Source organism: Dreissena polymorpha, chromosome 4, assembly GCF_020536995.1.
Source record: "Dreissena polymorpha isolate Duluth1 chromosome 4, UMN_Dpol_1.0, whole genome shotgun sequence".
Lineage (NCBI taxonomy): Eukaryota > Metazoa > Mollusca > Bivalvia > Myida > Dreissenidae > Dreissena > Dreissena polymorpha.
The window spans coordinates 102,900,802-102,913,609 of record NC_068358.1 but is presented as its reverse complement, the minus strand read 5'-3'; the positions used below and the strand labels follow the sequence as shown (position 1 = coordinate 102,913,609).

The following is a 12,808-nucleotide window of genomic DNA, read 5'->3' as shown; positions in this document are numbered from 1 at the left end:
ATAATGACATTAAAAACTATGTATTACTGGTAATTATGGACCAAATCGGCAGAGTTGCATTTACACATGTTAAACTCTTTTGTCCAAACACCGCAAACAGCAGTCTACACAATAGTCGGTCAGTAGACGTGCTATGCACGTTTTCATAACACCCAACATTTAATCCAGTTCAATCCAGAGTTTCTCTTGAATCAGAATACAGTACAAATACTGTTTCAATAATTACTCAACTAAAAGACCGTAGCGATAAAGATACGGCGAGTTTGTTTTGAAATTAATTTAGAGGAAATATCAAATTATTTGCAATATAATTGTGTTTAAAAATACCAAAGAAACTTTTAACCAAAATCACTAGCATTCAATGTTCTCTGCGCTACAAAGTTTGTATAAAAAAATCAATACACGCACGCTTTCCATGCGTATACCTTGACCTTGTATATTGCGCATAATTTTCTCGCTCTTTTGTCAGGAAATATACATGATGACTATATTGGAAGCATTTGTAAACGTCGTGTTAACATTTAAAAATCGGAAGTGTGTTTCAGATTACAAATAATTATTCTCATTTGGGAATTTAACGGAACATTAATACTTGTGTTATATTTGTTATGAATTAAATATTGATCAGGGATCAAGCTAGACTCCAATTTTTGGGAGAAGTCACTTCTCCCTCAGCTTTGGAGAGGGAGAAGTGAGGCAGTTTTAGGGATAAGTGGATCTTTTGCGATCACCAATGAACCATTGTGAACCATGACCCAGGGGTTTCACTGGCCCAAAAAAAGTTGTTGCCACTTTTTCGCAGTGTGAAAACTGTCTGTTATTCGAACCTTGTTAATATGAACAATAATTTAGGACGATTATTAAAAGAAACCTTACTACATTACATTAATGTCATTGACTGTATTATCACTTGAAAAAATATGGTAATACATAAAAAAACTATAAGTACCTTCATAAGTCATACCTTCATAAGTCTTAATAAGCTTTATTTGTATGTAAATATCTTTTTTCATCTTGATAAACAACACAGATAACCAAAATAATATAATAATGTTAACATCAATGTAACAGTATGCTGCATAAATGTTTCAAAATGAACTATTTAATATTAAACAAAGAATCACACCAATTTACATCATTTGAAGGGGAAAGAGAAAACATCAGAAAATAAAGCATCTCACTTCATATTGTTAAACAGTATTATTTGGTCATTCGGACATGATATACATCAGCTTTGACAGCTTCTGTTGTTAAAACGTTTTCTGTAAGTGGTGGATGATTTCTAGGCTTAAATAAATGAATGTGTTTCACGCATATTTCTTGACAGAAAGGCCTAGATAATTGCCACTATCCATTCTAGTTGCCTGAAATATCATAAAACATAATTTTACAAACTATCAACAACAAACCAACACATATATGTCCCTATCTTTAAATGTCCGAATTTTTAACATATCCGAAATATAGTACAACGAGTGAATGGTATACTTTTTATTTCCGAAATTGTTGGTTTCTTAATCAAACTTTACCTTTCCCAAAATATTATAATAATGAAACTATTAAACAGAAATGCTCACAAATTCCTGTTAAAACAAGATTTCATGTGTTTTTGTGGAGAAATTGTTTTTGTTAAATGCTTTTGCCAGGCCCGTGGTATTGACAGTCACTATTGATTAAATGGTAAAGAAATAGCGGTCAGTTGATTGACTTTGGCGTGTATTCTGTAATAAACTGAAGCCACTCAGATAGCGCTGCGGATATGATAATTGCCAGATTTTAGGGCGAAGTGAATCGCCGGTGCTTTTGATCAGGCGATTAAAGGGAAGCCACGGCGATATAATCGCCCAAATCGCCCAGTTGCTTGTTCCCTGATTGATTTGTTAAAACGCTTTACGTGTCGAAAAAAATGTTTTGATAATATTCTGCATTAAAAGCACAATTTCCAGGAGGATAACACCCGTTGACTATCATCAGTCTCTTACGTAACTTCAGGCCTCGACACTAACAGTGTCACGAGAAACCGAGGACACCAGATTTTGGCGAGGTTCACCAGTTTTTTCAAGCTGGGTGATCCTCCGGGAACCCTAAATTTATAGAACCACTCGTATTGATTGACCTATTTAAATACAGACTGGTTTTCTATATTTTTGTTTTTGTTTCAATGAAAGTGTTTGCAATTTTGAACAATAGACGAAAACCGGTCTGCACCAGAGCATAGAACATCGCTTGACCTTATAGTTATTAAAGCGTACGTGGTAGCTGGCCAATCAGCATTGAGTTTGCTCACACATAATATTGGGTCATTCATGCGCAGACACTGTATACTTAGAATACACAGTTGATATTGTTGTCCACCAACAATATAGCGGCCGATTGCAAACGTCCTATTTAGTGATAAACAAATGAAAAGAAGCGTAACAATAAATAAATCAAATCTTAGCTGATCACTCTACACCTTTCTCCCGACTATCGATCTGAATTAAAGGATGATATAAATTACCGTAATTACTTTGTTTTCGGACACTAAGTTTTCGGACACCCCCTTTTTTAGCAAAAATAATTATTTTTCGTGACTCTTTATTTTCGGACACACGAGTTTTCGTCCGTTATTTATGTCTAAGTTTTCGGACAGTATATTTTACAGCGCTATTTTACCAAATTTCGAACCTGTTTTCGATATCTAAAGGCCATAACTATGTCGTTCATTGTCAGATTTTAAAATCATTTGGCACATTTGTTCACCATCATTGGACGGTGTGGCGGGAAATAATTACGTCGATATCTCCAAGGTCAAGGTCACACTTTGAGTTCAAAGGTCAAAAATGGCTATAAATGAGCTTGTCCTGGCCATAAATATGTCATTCATTGTGAGATTTAAAATCATTTGGCACATTTGTTCACCATCATGGGACGGTGTGTCGCATGAAAGAATCACGTCAAAATCTCCAATGTCAAGGTCGCCACGACTAAAAATATATTTTTAAAAAAAACAAACTTACAAAGGGGGTTAATTTTGTTTGTTCATTTCAAAAGTTCAGTTTGAGTTTTCTCCCTTTATCAGATTTTTTTTTCACAATGAAAACCTGGTTTTGTGACAATTTTGTCCCTTGTTAAAAATGCAGTGCAAACATGTATAACTGTAATTTATACTATACAGCATGGTATTTTACAAGCGCGTGCTATTACAGGTAGTCGTTGATACAATTGACGCTATTTTCTGACACTTCCATTTTCGACTCTAAGTTTTCGGACACCTGTATTTTGTTAATATTTTTCGTATCTAAGTTTTCAGACACGAAAATAAATAATTATTTTTAAGTGTCCAAAAACATAGAGTAATTATGATAGTTCTATGTGGATGATGTTATAAAGTTTGAAATTAAAAGGTGATAATAAAGTTGTTTTTACCCACAAAATATGCTATTGTAAAGCAATACGTCAACCAAATTGTATATTTGCTAGGTGACTGGTTTTCATTTTCTGCCGTCATACAATATACACATTTTTCGGACTGTCGTTTTCGGAGATATTCTAATTTATATTCAACGTTCTGTATAGAAAAAATAGAATGACGAATACATATGCTGTGCTACGGACGGTGTGGTTTATAATATTTCGAATTGAATTCACTGCTGAAGATGATTGTTACAAAGATGACAATGATGATGATGTTGATAAAAGACACGATATCCAAAGTTTACAAAACAAGGCTTATAAGTTATGAATGGGTCTACTTTAAAATGCAACTGAATTTAATATTGGAAATTAAAAGGTGTACTAGTATGCTTCTTGTACTAATTTGCCCTTACGCTGTGCGTCGAAACAGGAGGGAACCCTAGTTTGGGTGAGGGTCACTAAAAGTTGAAAGTATAAAAAGTTAGTGTCGAGGCCTGAACTTGCCATGGTTTTATCGCGGAGAAGTACACTGTTTGGACCAATTAATGTGGTACATGTAGGTAAAACAAAGCCATAAAACTGCAATAAACCCATGAAATTATCAATTGATAGTGACATGGGGTTATTGAAAATAAATGATTTACACTGTTGCCACCAGTTAATATCAGATCCTACAGTAAAAAATAAATAAATTCCATACCTACCGACCTTCATTTTTTTTAGCCGTAACCTGAAACAAACAGAAACATTTTCATCCGTAGCTAATGTCTGTTGTGTAAACAATAGATCGATTTTTTTACACGATTCCGTTGCTTTTTTGTTTATCTTTTTCCGATACGACTTTGAATTGTGCGACTTTTTCTTTTGATGAGTCACCCGGTTCGAGCGTAAGAATAACACTGTAAAATGGTGCCAAAAGTATTATGAAAACACTAATCCATTTCGAAGTCTGAATTCGGCTAAATTTTATTGTTTTTCTGATTTTTATGTCCCCCACCACTATAGTGGGGGACATATTGTTTTTGCCCTGTCTGTTGGTTGGTTGGTTGGTTTGTGTGTTTGTTTGCTCCAACTTAAACATTTTGCCATAACTTTTGCAATATTGAAGATAGCAACTTCATATTTGGCATGCATGTGTATCTCATGGAGCTGCACATTTTGAGTGGTGAAAGGTCAAGGTCATCCTTCAAGGTCAAAGGTCAAATATATAGCTTCAAAGCGGCGTAGAAGGGGACATAGTGTTTCTGACAAACACATATCTTGTTTTTATTTATTTTGAGGGGGAATTTTTTATCTCATTTGGGGGGAAAAACACTTTTTGGATGGGGGAATGGAGCCGAATTTCGGCCGTTAATTCTACAGAATGAGGGCCCTGAATTCAATTTAATTCCTGTACATGAATATTTCATCATGTCTATTTATAGAACTTATTTACTTACTTTTTCTACAGCCATGTGATAATAATTGCTGCTGAAAGCCCCTTTGTAATCATCTACCACTTTCATTTTACATGTTTAACCTGTGTTTTAATAAGAGTGCCAAATTGTTGCTGTCAAAATACAAGCATGGAAAGCGTGCGTGTTCCAACAGACCATGTGGTGTGACTAAATATAAATGTGTAACCCAGTCATACATGTAGTATTTTAGAATCAAAAAAATACATCGGAATTAATGCACACAATTAGAAAGAATTGACCCATTTAAAATATAGAAATAAATAGTCAATTTACGATTAATACATTGCAGTACATGTATTTTTAAAGAGCCAAAAAGCACCAGACCACGTGGTTTGACAAGTGCAATATTGGGGAGGGGGGGGGGGGGGAACGGTCCATTCGTGTCAATACATGAAAATAAAATGAAAATAAATGAAAAGCAGCATTTAATTTTAGAGGAAAAATATTTTATTTTTATGTGGTTTGATGGATAATTTTATACAATGCTTTTTAATACGAAATTAAGATAATTATGTTGTTGTTCATTCTTTGTTAGTCTCACACAAAAACACAAAGCGACAGGTACACTCATATATAGAGCAATTTAGCTTATATGTGGGTTTTCATTGTAAGGTTGAAATTTGGCTGCTACTTTTTTTTCCTAAGCGCCAACCTAGGAACAGCCTGCCAGTAAATCGCAGTCTGTTCAGGTTTTATGCTGTTTGCTGCTCATCAATATTTAAGGTTTGGAAATGAAGTCTTAAAAACTTGATTCAAGTAAGAAAGGTCTTAAATTAAATATAACTTTCAAAGGGACTAGAAATGCGTAAAAATACGTGTCTAAGTGGTAAAGAGTTACGTATTAAGTGAAGTAAACATTTTGCACCTCTGGATCATATTGGCTTGAGTCAAAATGCAGGAATCTGCATCTATTGAAATCACTGAATACAATTCTTAGACATGTACAACAGCTATCACGATATTATCTTTTTTTTCTACGCAGTGTGCCTGTCATATGGAATCTACAAACAAGATCTGCCCGCTGAGAATGAGAAGCCAAGAAACGTGGTGTTTGTGGACATGGGCTACTGCTCCATGCAGGTTTGCGTGGCAGCCTTCAATAAGGGGAAACTCAAGGTAGGTCACGAGGTTTCATGCACCAGAGTAGCCGTCTTGAAGCAGATAATGAGGTGGTGGATATTAGCAGTAGACCCCTACACTTAAGCGTTTTGGCCTAATAAAAGTTCAAATATAATGTTAACAACGTATGGCAACATTGGACTGAAACAAAAACCACTGTGTGATGTCACAAACCTCAGTAAAACAAATATGAAGCAAATGACTATTTTTCAAATGACAATTTTCACAGGGTTAAGATTTGCATATAGTTACTTTTCACACTTTATTATGGAGAATTTCATAGTAAAGACTGATTGTTGTGAGTAGTATCACAAAGCCAACAAAATACTGCAAAAACACACATATTATCAATCAGGACTGGGGTCCTTCTCACTGATCCACACATGTTTGCCCTTATAGTGCAGAAGAGCAGGGCTTCCACTAGGATTCCAATCACAAAAGTCCTGACTCTTGAGCTCAACATTGCATGCATTAAATTTAATTATTCTGTTGTGTTCATAGCCTGATGACATCAGAAGTATTATATTTGACTGTATGTATACATAATTTATGAAAGTTATATTGAAATAATTTTAAATCTCAGACCTTTCATTTCGAACATAAAAGCTTTTATAATAAACAAATTTTAATGCTACTTTTTATGTAATTAAGTACTTTTAGCAGTTGTAAACACATGAATTCAACCCAGAGCTATTTTAATTAGATATTCTATATCAATAGCAATTTTTAACCAGGTTTTCCGAAGGAAAAAACTGGTTATTAGATTGGCGAATGCGGGCGGGCGGGCTGGCTGGCTGGCGGGCGGGCGGAACAAGCTTGTCCGGGCCTTAACTATGTCGTTCATTGTCAGATTTTAAAATAATTCGGCACATTTGTTCACCATCATTGGACGGTGTGTTGCGCGAAATAATTACGTCGATATCTCCAAGGTCAAGGTCACACTTTGAGTTCAAAGGTCAAAAATGGCCATAAATGAGCTTGTCCTGGCCATAACTATGTCATTCATTGTGAGATTTTAAAATCATTTGGCACATTTGTTCACCATCATGGGACGGTGTGTCGCACGAAAGAATCACGTCCATATCTCCAATGTCAAGGTCGCCACGACTAAAAATATTTTTATTTTTTTTAAACAAACTTACAAAGGGGGTTAATTTTGTTTGTTCATTTCAAAAGTTCAGTTTGAGTTTTCTCCCTTTATCAGATTTTTTTTCCACAATGAAAACCTGGTTTTGTGACAATTTTGTCCCTTGTTAAGTACTTATTTTTGTTTTTAATTCTTTAATTTTGTCCTTTCAGTTTTTATTCTGTACAATGAGATGAAAACAGTTATATTGATTTATAAGCATTATTTCTTATTACCCTTTTTCTTACTATAATTATTATATTTTAAGTTTATATATATAAGTTAAACAAGTTTCCTCATTTCTCAACAATTAGTAAACATGAATCAACGAACAAACTCTAATCCAATTACTGTCGGTCTTTTTGTTTTTGCTGGCAACTAAGTAGATTTCACCATGAGGCACTTTGTTTCATGTATAGGCGAACTGACTTGTATTGCATGATTGCAGGTATTAGCCGTCCAGTCCGATGCCAGTCTGGGTGGCCGGGACTTTGACTGCCTGATCATAAACCATTTTGCAAACGACTGGAAGACCAAATACAAGATAGACGCGTTCTCAAGACCAAAGTCGTACATCCGACTGGAGCAAGAGAGTGAGAAACTGAAGAAGCTGATGAGCGCTAACACACAACAGATCCCCCTTGACGTCGAGTGCTTTATGGATGATGTAGATGTTCATGGGAAAATGGACAGGTAACATTCAGGGTTCCCCTAGATTCAACATTTTGTTTACCCAAATTTAGGAGAAATGCAGTTTCTTAAGCCAATAAGCTTATTTTTTGCCATTGTCTAATTTAGCAAACAAGCCGTGAAGCCATGAAACTGTATATCTCCATGAAATAAAATATATATATAATTGATGGTGTCTATTCATAAACTATTTTAAAGAACTAATGAAAATAAGCAGTTTTGTGAGTTTTCTGTGGCAAAGTGATTTTGCTTTCTGCCTAGCGACTGGGAGGTCACGAGTTTGATCTCCACTGAGGGAATGTTCTTTTGATCTCCCCCAAATATACCAATTGCTGGTTCTACCCAGGAAATAGATTCAAGAGCATTTAAATAAGCATTAGGCTTTTGATGCAAAAGAGCTAAAATAAATAGGTTTAAACTAAGATTTGTATGCCCCCGGATCAAATGATCCGGGATATATTTTTTTTGGCTTGTCTGTCTGTCATTGTATGTGTGTGTCTGTCTGTCATTGTATGTGTTTGTCTGTCCCAAAACTTTAACCTTGCTCATAACTTTTGCAATATTGAAGATAGCAACTTGATATTTGGCATGCATGTGTATCTCATGGAGCTTCACATTTTGAGTGGTGAAAGGTCAAGGTAAAACGGTCAAATATATGGCTCCAAAGAGCAGTAGGGAGCATTGTGTTTCACAAACACAGTTCTTGTTTTCTGGTAAGATTGAGCCTTTTGTCTTTAGTTGTAGTAATATTAATATTTCAGAGCCGAATTTGAAGAAATGGCTGCACCGCTTTTACAGAGAGCTGAGGCAATGTACCGGAAAATATTAGAATTAACAAGTAAGTTGTAACAACGGTTGTTGAACGTGCTTGTTTTTTTAACAGTTTGATTTTAGTTTTTAATATAAAAACCACTATAAAAGACAATGCAGGTCATGTCAACAAAGTTGTTCTAATTTAGCATCCTATTCCACATCATGACTTCAAATTAACAATAATACAAAATGTGTGAAATATTGGTTGGGGACCATGCTTAGAACTTTCAATTAATAATAATTTGAACAAAGTGGCTATCTATAAAGTTTATTAAGTATTTAAACAGATCAAATCAGGACCCGAACAGTACTTATTAACACTTTCTTGTAGTAAAAAATTTCAAAATAATATTGACAAAAACAGTATACTTAGCTTATGTTCCGGACATCTTTTCGATTTGGTAATTAACAATTTAACAATAGTTACTTTTTTCCCGGTCTTCGGATGATAAAAGGGAATCTTGTAATAAAAGAGAATCTTGTAAGAACCAATAGTACCAATCTAAAATCAAAAATAAAAGGGAATTAAGCATTCTATGGAATAACCCATGTCGGCGATAATTTATCCCCAATCGGGAAAAGTACCCATTCCGAACAAAAGGGGAAAAATTTATTTGGAAAAAACCTTTAATTGGGAAAATTCCCATTTTCAAATCTTCAGATTGGGAATAATGGGTCTTTTTAATTGCTTGGTATTAAAGGGGCCGTCCAACAGATTTTGGCATGTAATGAAGCTTTTCATTAAATTCTTTATATTGATAAATTTAAACAATTGAACAAAATTCTCCAGTAAAAAAACAAGAATACAATTTAAAAAAGGAAAACAAGTAACACTCCACAGGGCTCGAACCACTGACCCCTGGAGTCCTGGAGTAAAAAGTCTCCCGCCTAGAACACTCGACCATCCTTGCGAATGCTTAGAGCGGATGTATTTTTATGCCCCCCTTCGAAGAAGAGGGGGTATATTGCTTTGCTCATGTCGGTCTGTCGGTCGGTCTGTCCACCAGGTGGTTGTCAGACGATAACTCAAGAACGCTTAGGCCTAGGATCATGAAACTTCATAGGTACATTGATCATGACTCACAGATGACCCCTATTGATTTTGAGGTCACTAGGTCAAAGGTCAAGGTCACTGTGACCCGAAATAGTAAAATGGTTTCTGGATGATAATTCAAGAACGCTTATGCCTAGGATCATGAAACTTCATAGGTAGATTGATCATGACTATCAGATGACCCCTATTGATTTTCAGGTCAATAGGTCAAAGGTCAAGGTCATGGTGACCTGAAATAGTAAAATGGTTTCCGGATGATAATTCAAGAACCCTTATGCATAGGATCATGAAACTTGATAGGTAGATTGATCATGACTAGCAGATGACCCTTATTGATTTTCAGGTCACTAGGTCAAAGGTCAAGGTCATGGTGACTCGAAATAGTAAAATGGTTTCCGGATGATAACTCAAGAACGCTTATGCCTAGGATCATGAAACTTGATAGGTACATCAGGGGACAAAATTCATAAACTGCACTCGTCCTGCAGGACGAGTGCATTAAAATTTTCACTCGTCCTGCAAACACACGCACTCGTCCTTCAAATATGTGTGAAATAAAGATTGCAAAGGGCTGATATGACTTATAAAATTTCCTAAAGTATATCACTGCTAAGCAGTGAAATAAGTTACTTTATTTATGAGGAACACAAAATAAATATTTTTTTCTAATGCTCGCGTGCTTTCCGTTTCGGACGTTTGAACATCGCCCCCGCCCCCTTTTAAGAACGCTCGTATGGCAGACATTTTTCAAACGAAATTCAGACTGGTTTAAATCTGGTTTAAAACCGTGCTTCGCGCTTTAATAATTCTTTAAAAGTCAATACTAACAGTGACTGCAGTCGCATGGTTCCCTGTCAACATGTACGCGCAAAGCTTACACCAAAAAGCCAATATTTACTTGGGACACAAGTCTCGCATAACAACACGCACCTGCTGTATAAAATTTACAATTACAATTTCCGGTTCATTCGCATTCTACTTTCGGAATAGATATGCTTTTAGAAAATAATTTTATTAAATGAAAAATAGTCTTACTAGTCAGAAAATTCATTTTTAACATCAGCTTGTTTTCACTCGTCCTGTAGGACGAGAGCTTTAGGGAAATTCACTCGTCCTTTCAAGATTTCACTCGTCAATACGAGCAGACGAGTGGAATTTTTGTCCCCTGGGTACATTGATCATGACTGGCAGATGACCCCTATTGATTTTCAGGTCACTAGGTCAAAGGTCAAGGTCACAGTGACCCGAAATAGTAAAATGGTTTCCTGATGATAACTCAGGAAAGCTTATGGCTAGGATCATGAAACTTAATAGGTACATTGATCATGACTCGCAGATGACCCCTATTGATTTTCAGGTCACTAGGTCAAAGGTCAAGGTCACAGTGACAAAAAACATATTTTACCTATTTAAGCAATCCTCGTAGTATACCAAAATAAAATGACAGCAACAGAACTTTCCAAATTATTCAATCGTTTCGCGTCGCACGACGCTTTATAATTTTCAGGTATTCAAATCATCAAAAGATGCATATAAAAGATATTTAAGAGTATGGTAAATGGTCAGTATTACTATTTCCTCAAAACTTGAATGAAAATTTGCGAATCTGAAACAATTTGTTGTCCCCTACTGGTGAAACCTGAGGGGACTTATGGTTTGCGATCTGTGTGTCAGTCAGTCAGTCAGTATGTCTGTCACATTTTTCTGGATCCTGCGATAACTTGAAAAGTTCAGCATATTTTTCATGAAAATTGAAACATGGACAGATGGCAATATGGAGATTATGCACGTCATTTTATTTTGTTCCCACGTCAAGAATTCTGGTTGCTATGGCAAAAAAAAAAAAATTCTGACAATGGTGGAGTTTCACCGGTAGAGGACCATATTGCTTGGCAATCTCTTGTTTGATTTTGTCAATTTACCAAAACGTTGGACAGCCCTTTTAATTGCACAAACCTCTTCAAATATTTATTTTAGCTTGAAATGTTAAGTTTTTGTAACAAAATTGCCAAAATTTTCCTTTCTTTTGTGAATTTTTCGGTTGGCAATTGGGAAATGTGTAATTTTTTTCATTAGGGAATGTGCCTTCTATAGGTACTTTACAAGGAAAGAGAAAAATGCATGTATGTTTATGCATAATGTGAAATATTTCATTATAGTTTATGTGCGGTGCATCTTATATGTGAATAAAATTCGACAAATTTAAGAAATTAGAAAAATGTGTCTTGTACTCCTGTGAGGATTATACCCGTAAACTATAATGAAATATTCCACATTATGCATTTACATACAGCGATTTTGTTCTCAGTGTTTAGGAAGATCAATTAGGACTGTAAACCTGGTGTTTCAGAGTTGAGCCTGGAGGACATATATGCCGTGGAGGTGGTGGGTGGGTCGAGTCGGTTGCCATGTGTCAAGGAGCTTGTTACCAAGGTGTTCCAGAAGGAACCTAGCACCACACTGAATGCTGACGAGGCTGTAGCCAAGGGTTGCGCTCTACAGGTCAGTGACCGTAACATTTAACCCTGTCCCACTCAGAAGCAAAGTGAAAATGGCTACGTGCAAATAGCATAAAACCAGAACAGCCCTGGCAGTCTGTTCAGGTTTAATGCTGTTTGCTGCTCATCAGTATCTTAGGGTTACAAATGATGCCTGTAAAACTTAAATCTAGTACGAAAGGTCTATTAATTTTTTTAATTTAACTTTCTAAGGGAACACAAATACGCAAACAATAGGTATATAAGTGGTTAAGGGTTAAACGAAAAATTCCATGGAAGCATAAAGTATTGTCCTTAATCAGCCTGTGCTTATATGTCCTTTTTTGCAAAGTATCATTATTTCCTTTCCTATTGAGTCTTCCATCTTGGACTGACGTATCGGAAATTTAAAATTGGCGGACCAATACGGTCGATCTTGTTTATGCAACCACTTAAACTAATTGACATGACGCCTAATCTATGATCGCTCCGCCCACTAGAATTGATCCACCAATCAGCGATCGATTAATCGGGCACACTCGTTAGCAACGACCTGTCCGCCATTTTCTAGACAAGCTACATGTTTAGGTTCACTTTTATTCCAACGAGTTTCTTTTGTTTTCCTCTTTAAAAAAACGATTAAAAATGGTTAAACGGTGTCAATGGGGATTATGTA

The 12,808-nt window shown here is 35.7% G+C and overlaps 1 protein-coding gene across 1 annotated transcript in view; it reads left to right on the top strand.

Moving 5' to 3' along the window:
• LOC127877234 (heat shock 70 kDa protein 4-like) overlaps window positions 1–12,808 on the top strand; it is a 58,478-nt gene that overhangs the window by 16,667 nt on the left and 29,003 nt on the right. Inside the window, exons 5-8 of the mRNA XM_052422918.1 lie at window positions 5,836–5,969; window positions 7,547–7,791; window positions 8,550–8,626; window positions 12,006–12,157. Of these exons, the coding sequence (XP_052278878.1) occupies window positions 5,836–5,969; window positions 7,547–7,791; window positions 8,550–8,626; window positions 12,006–12,157 (608 nt within the window). The remainder of the gene's footprint in view (window positions 1–5,835; window positions 5,970–7,546; window positions 7,792–8,549; window positions 8,627–12,005; window positions 12,158–12,808) is intronic.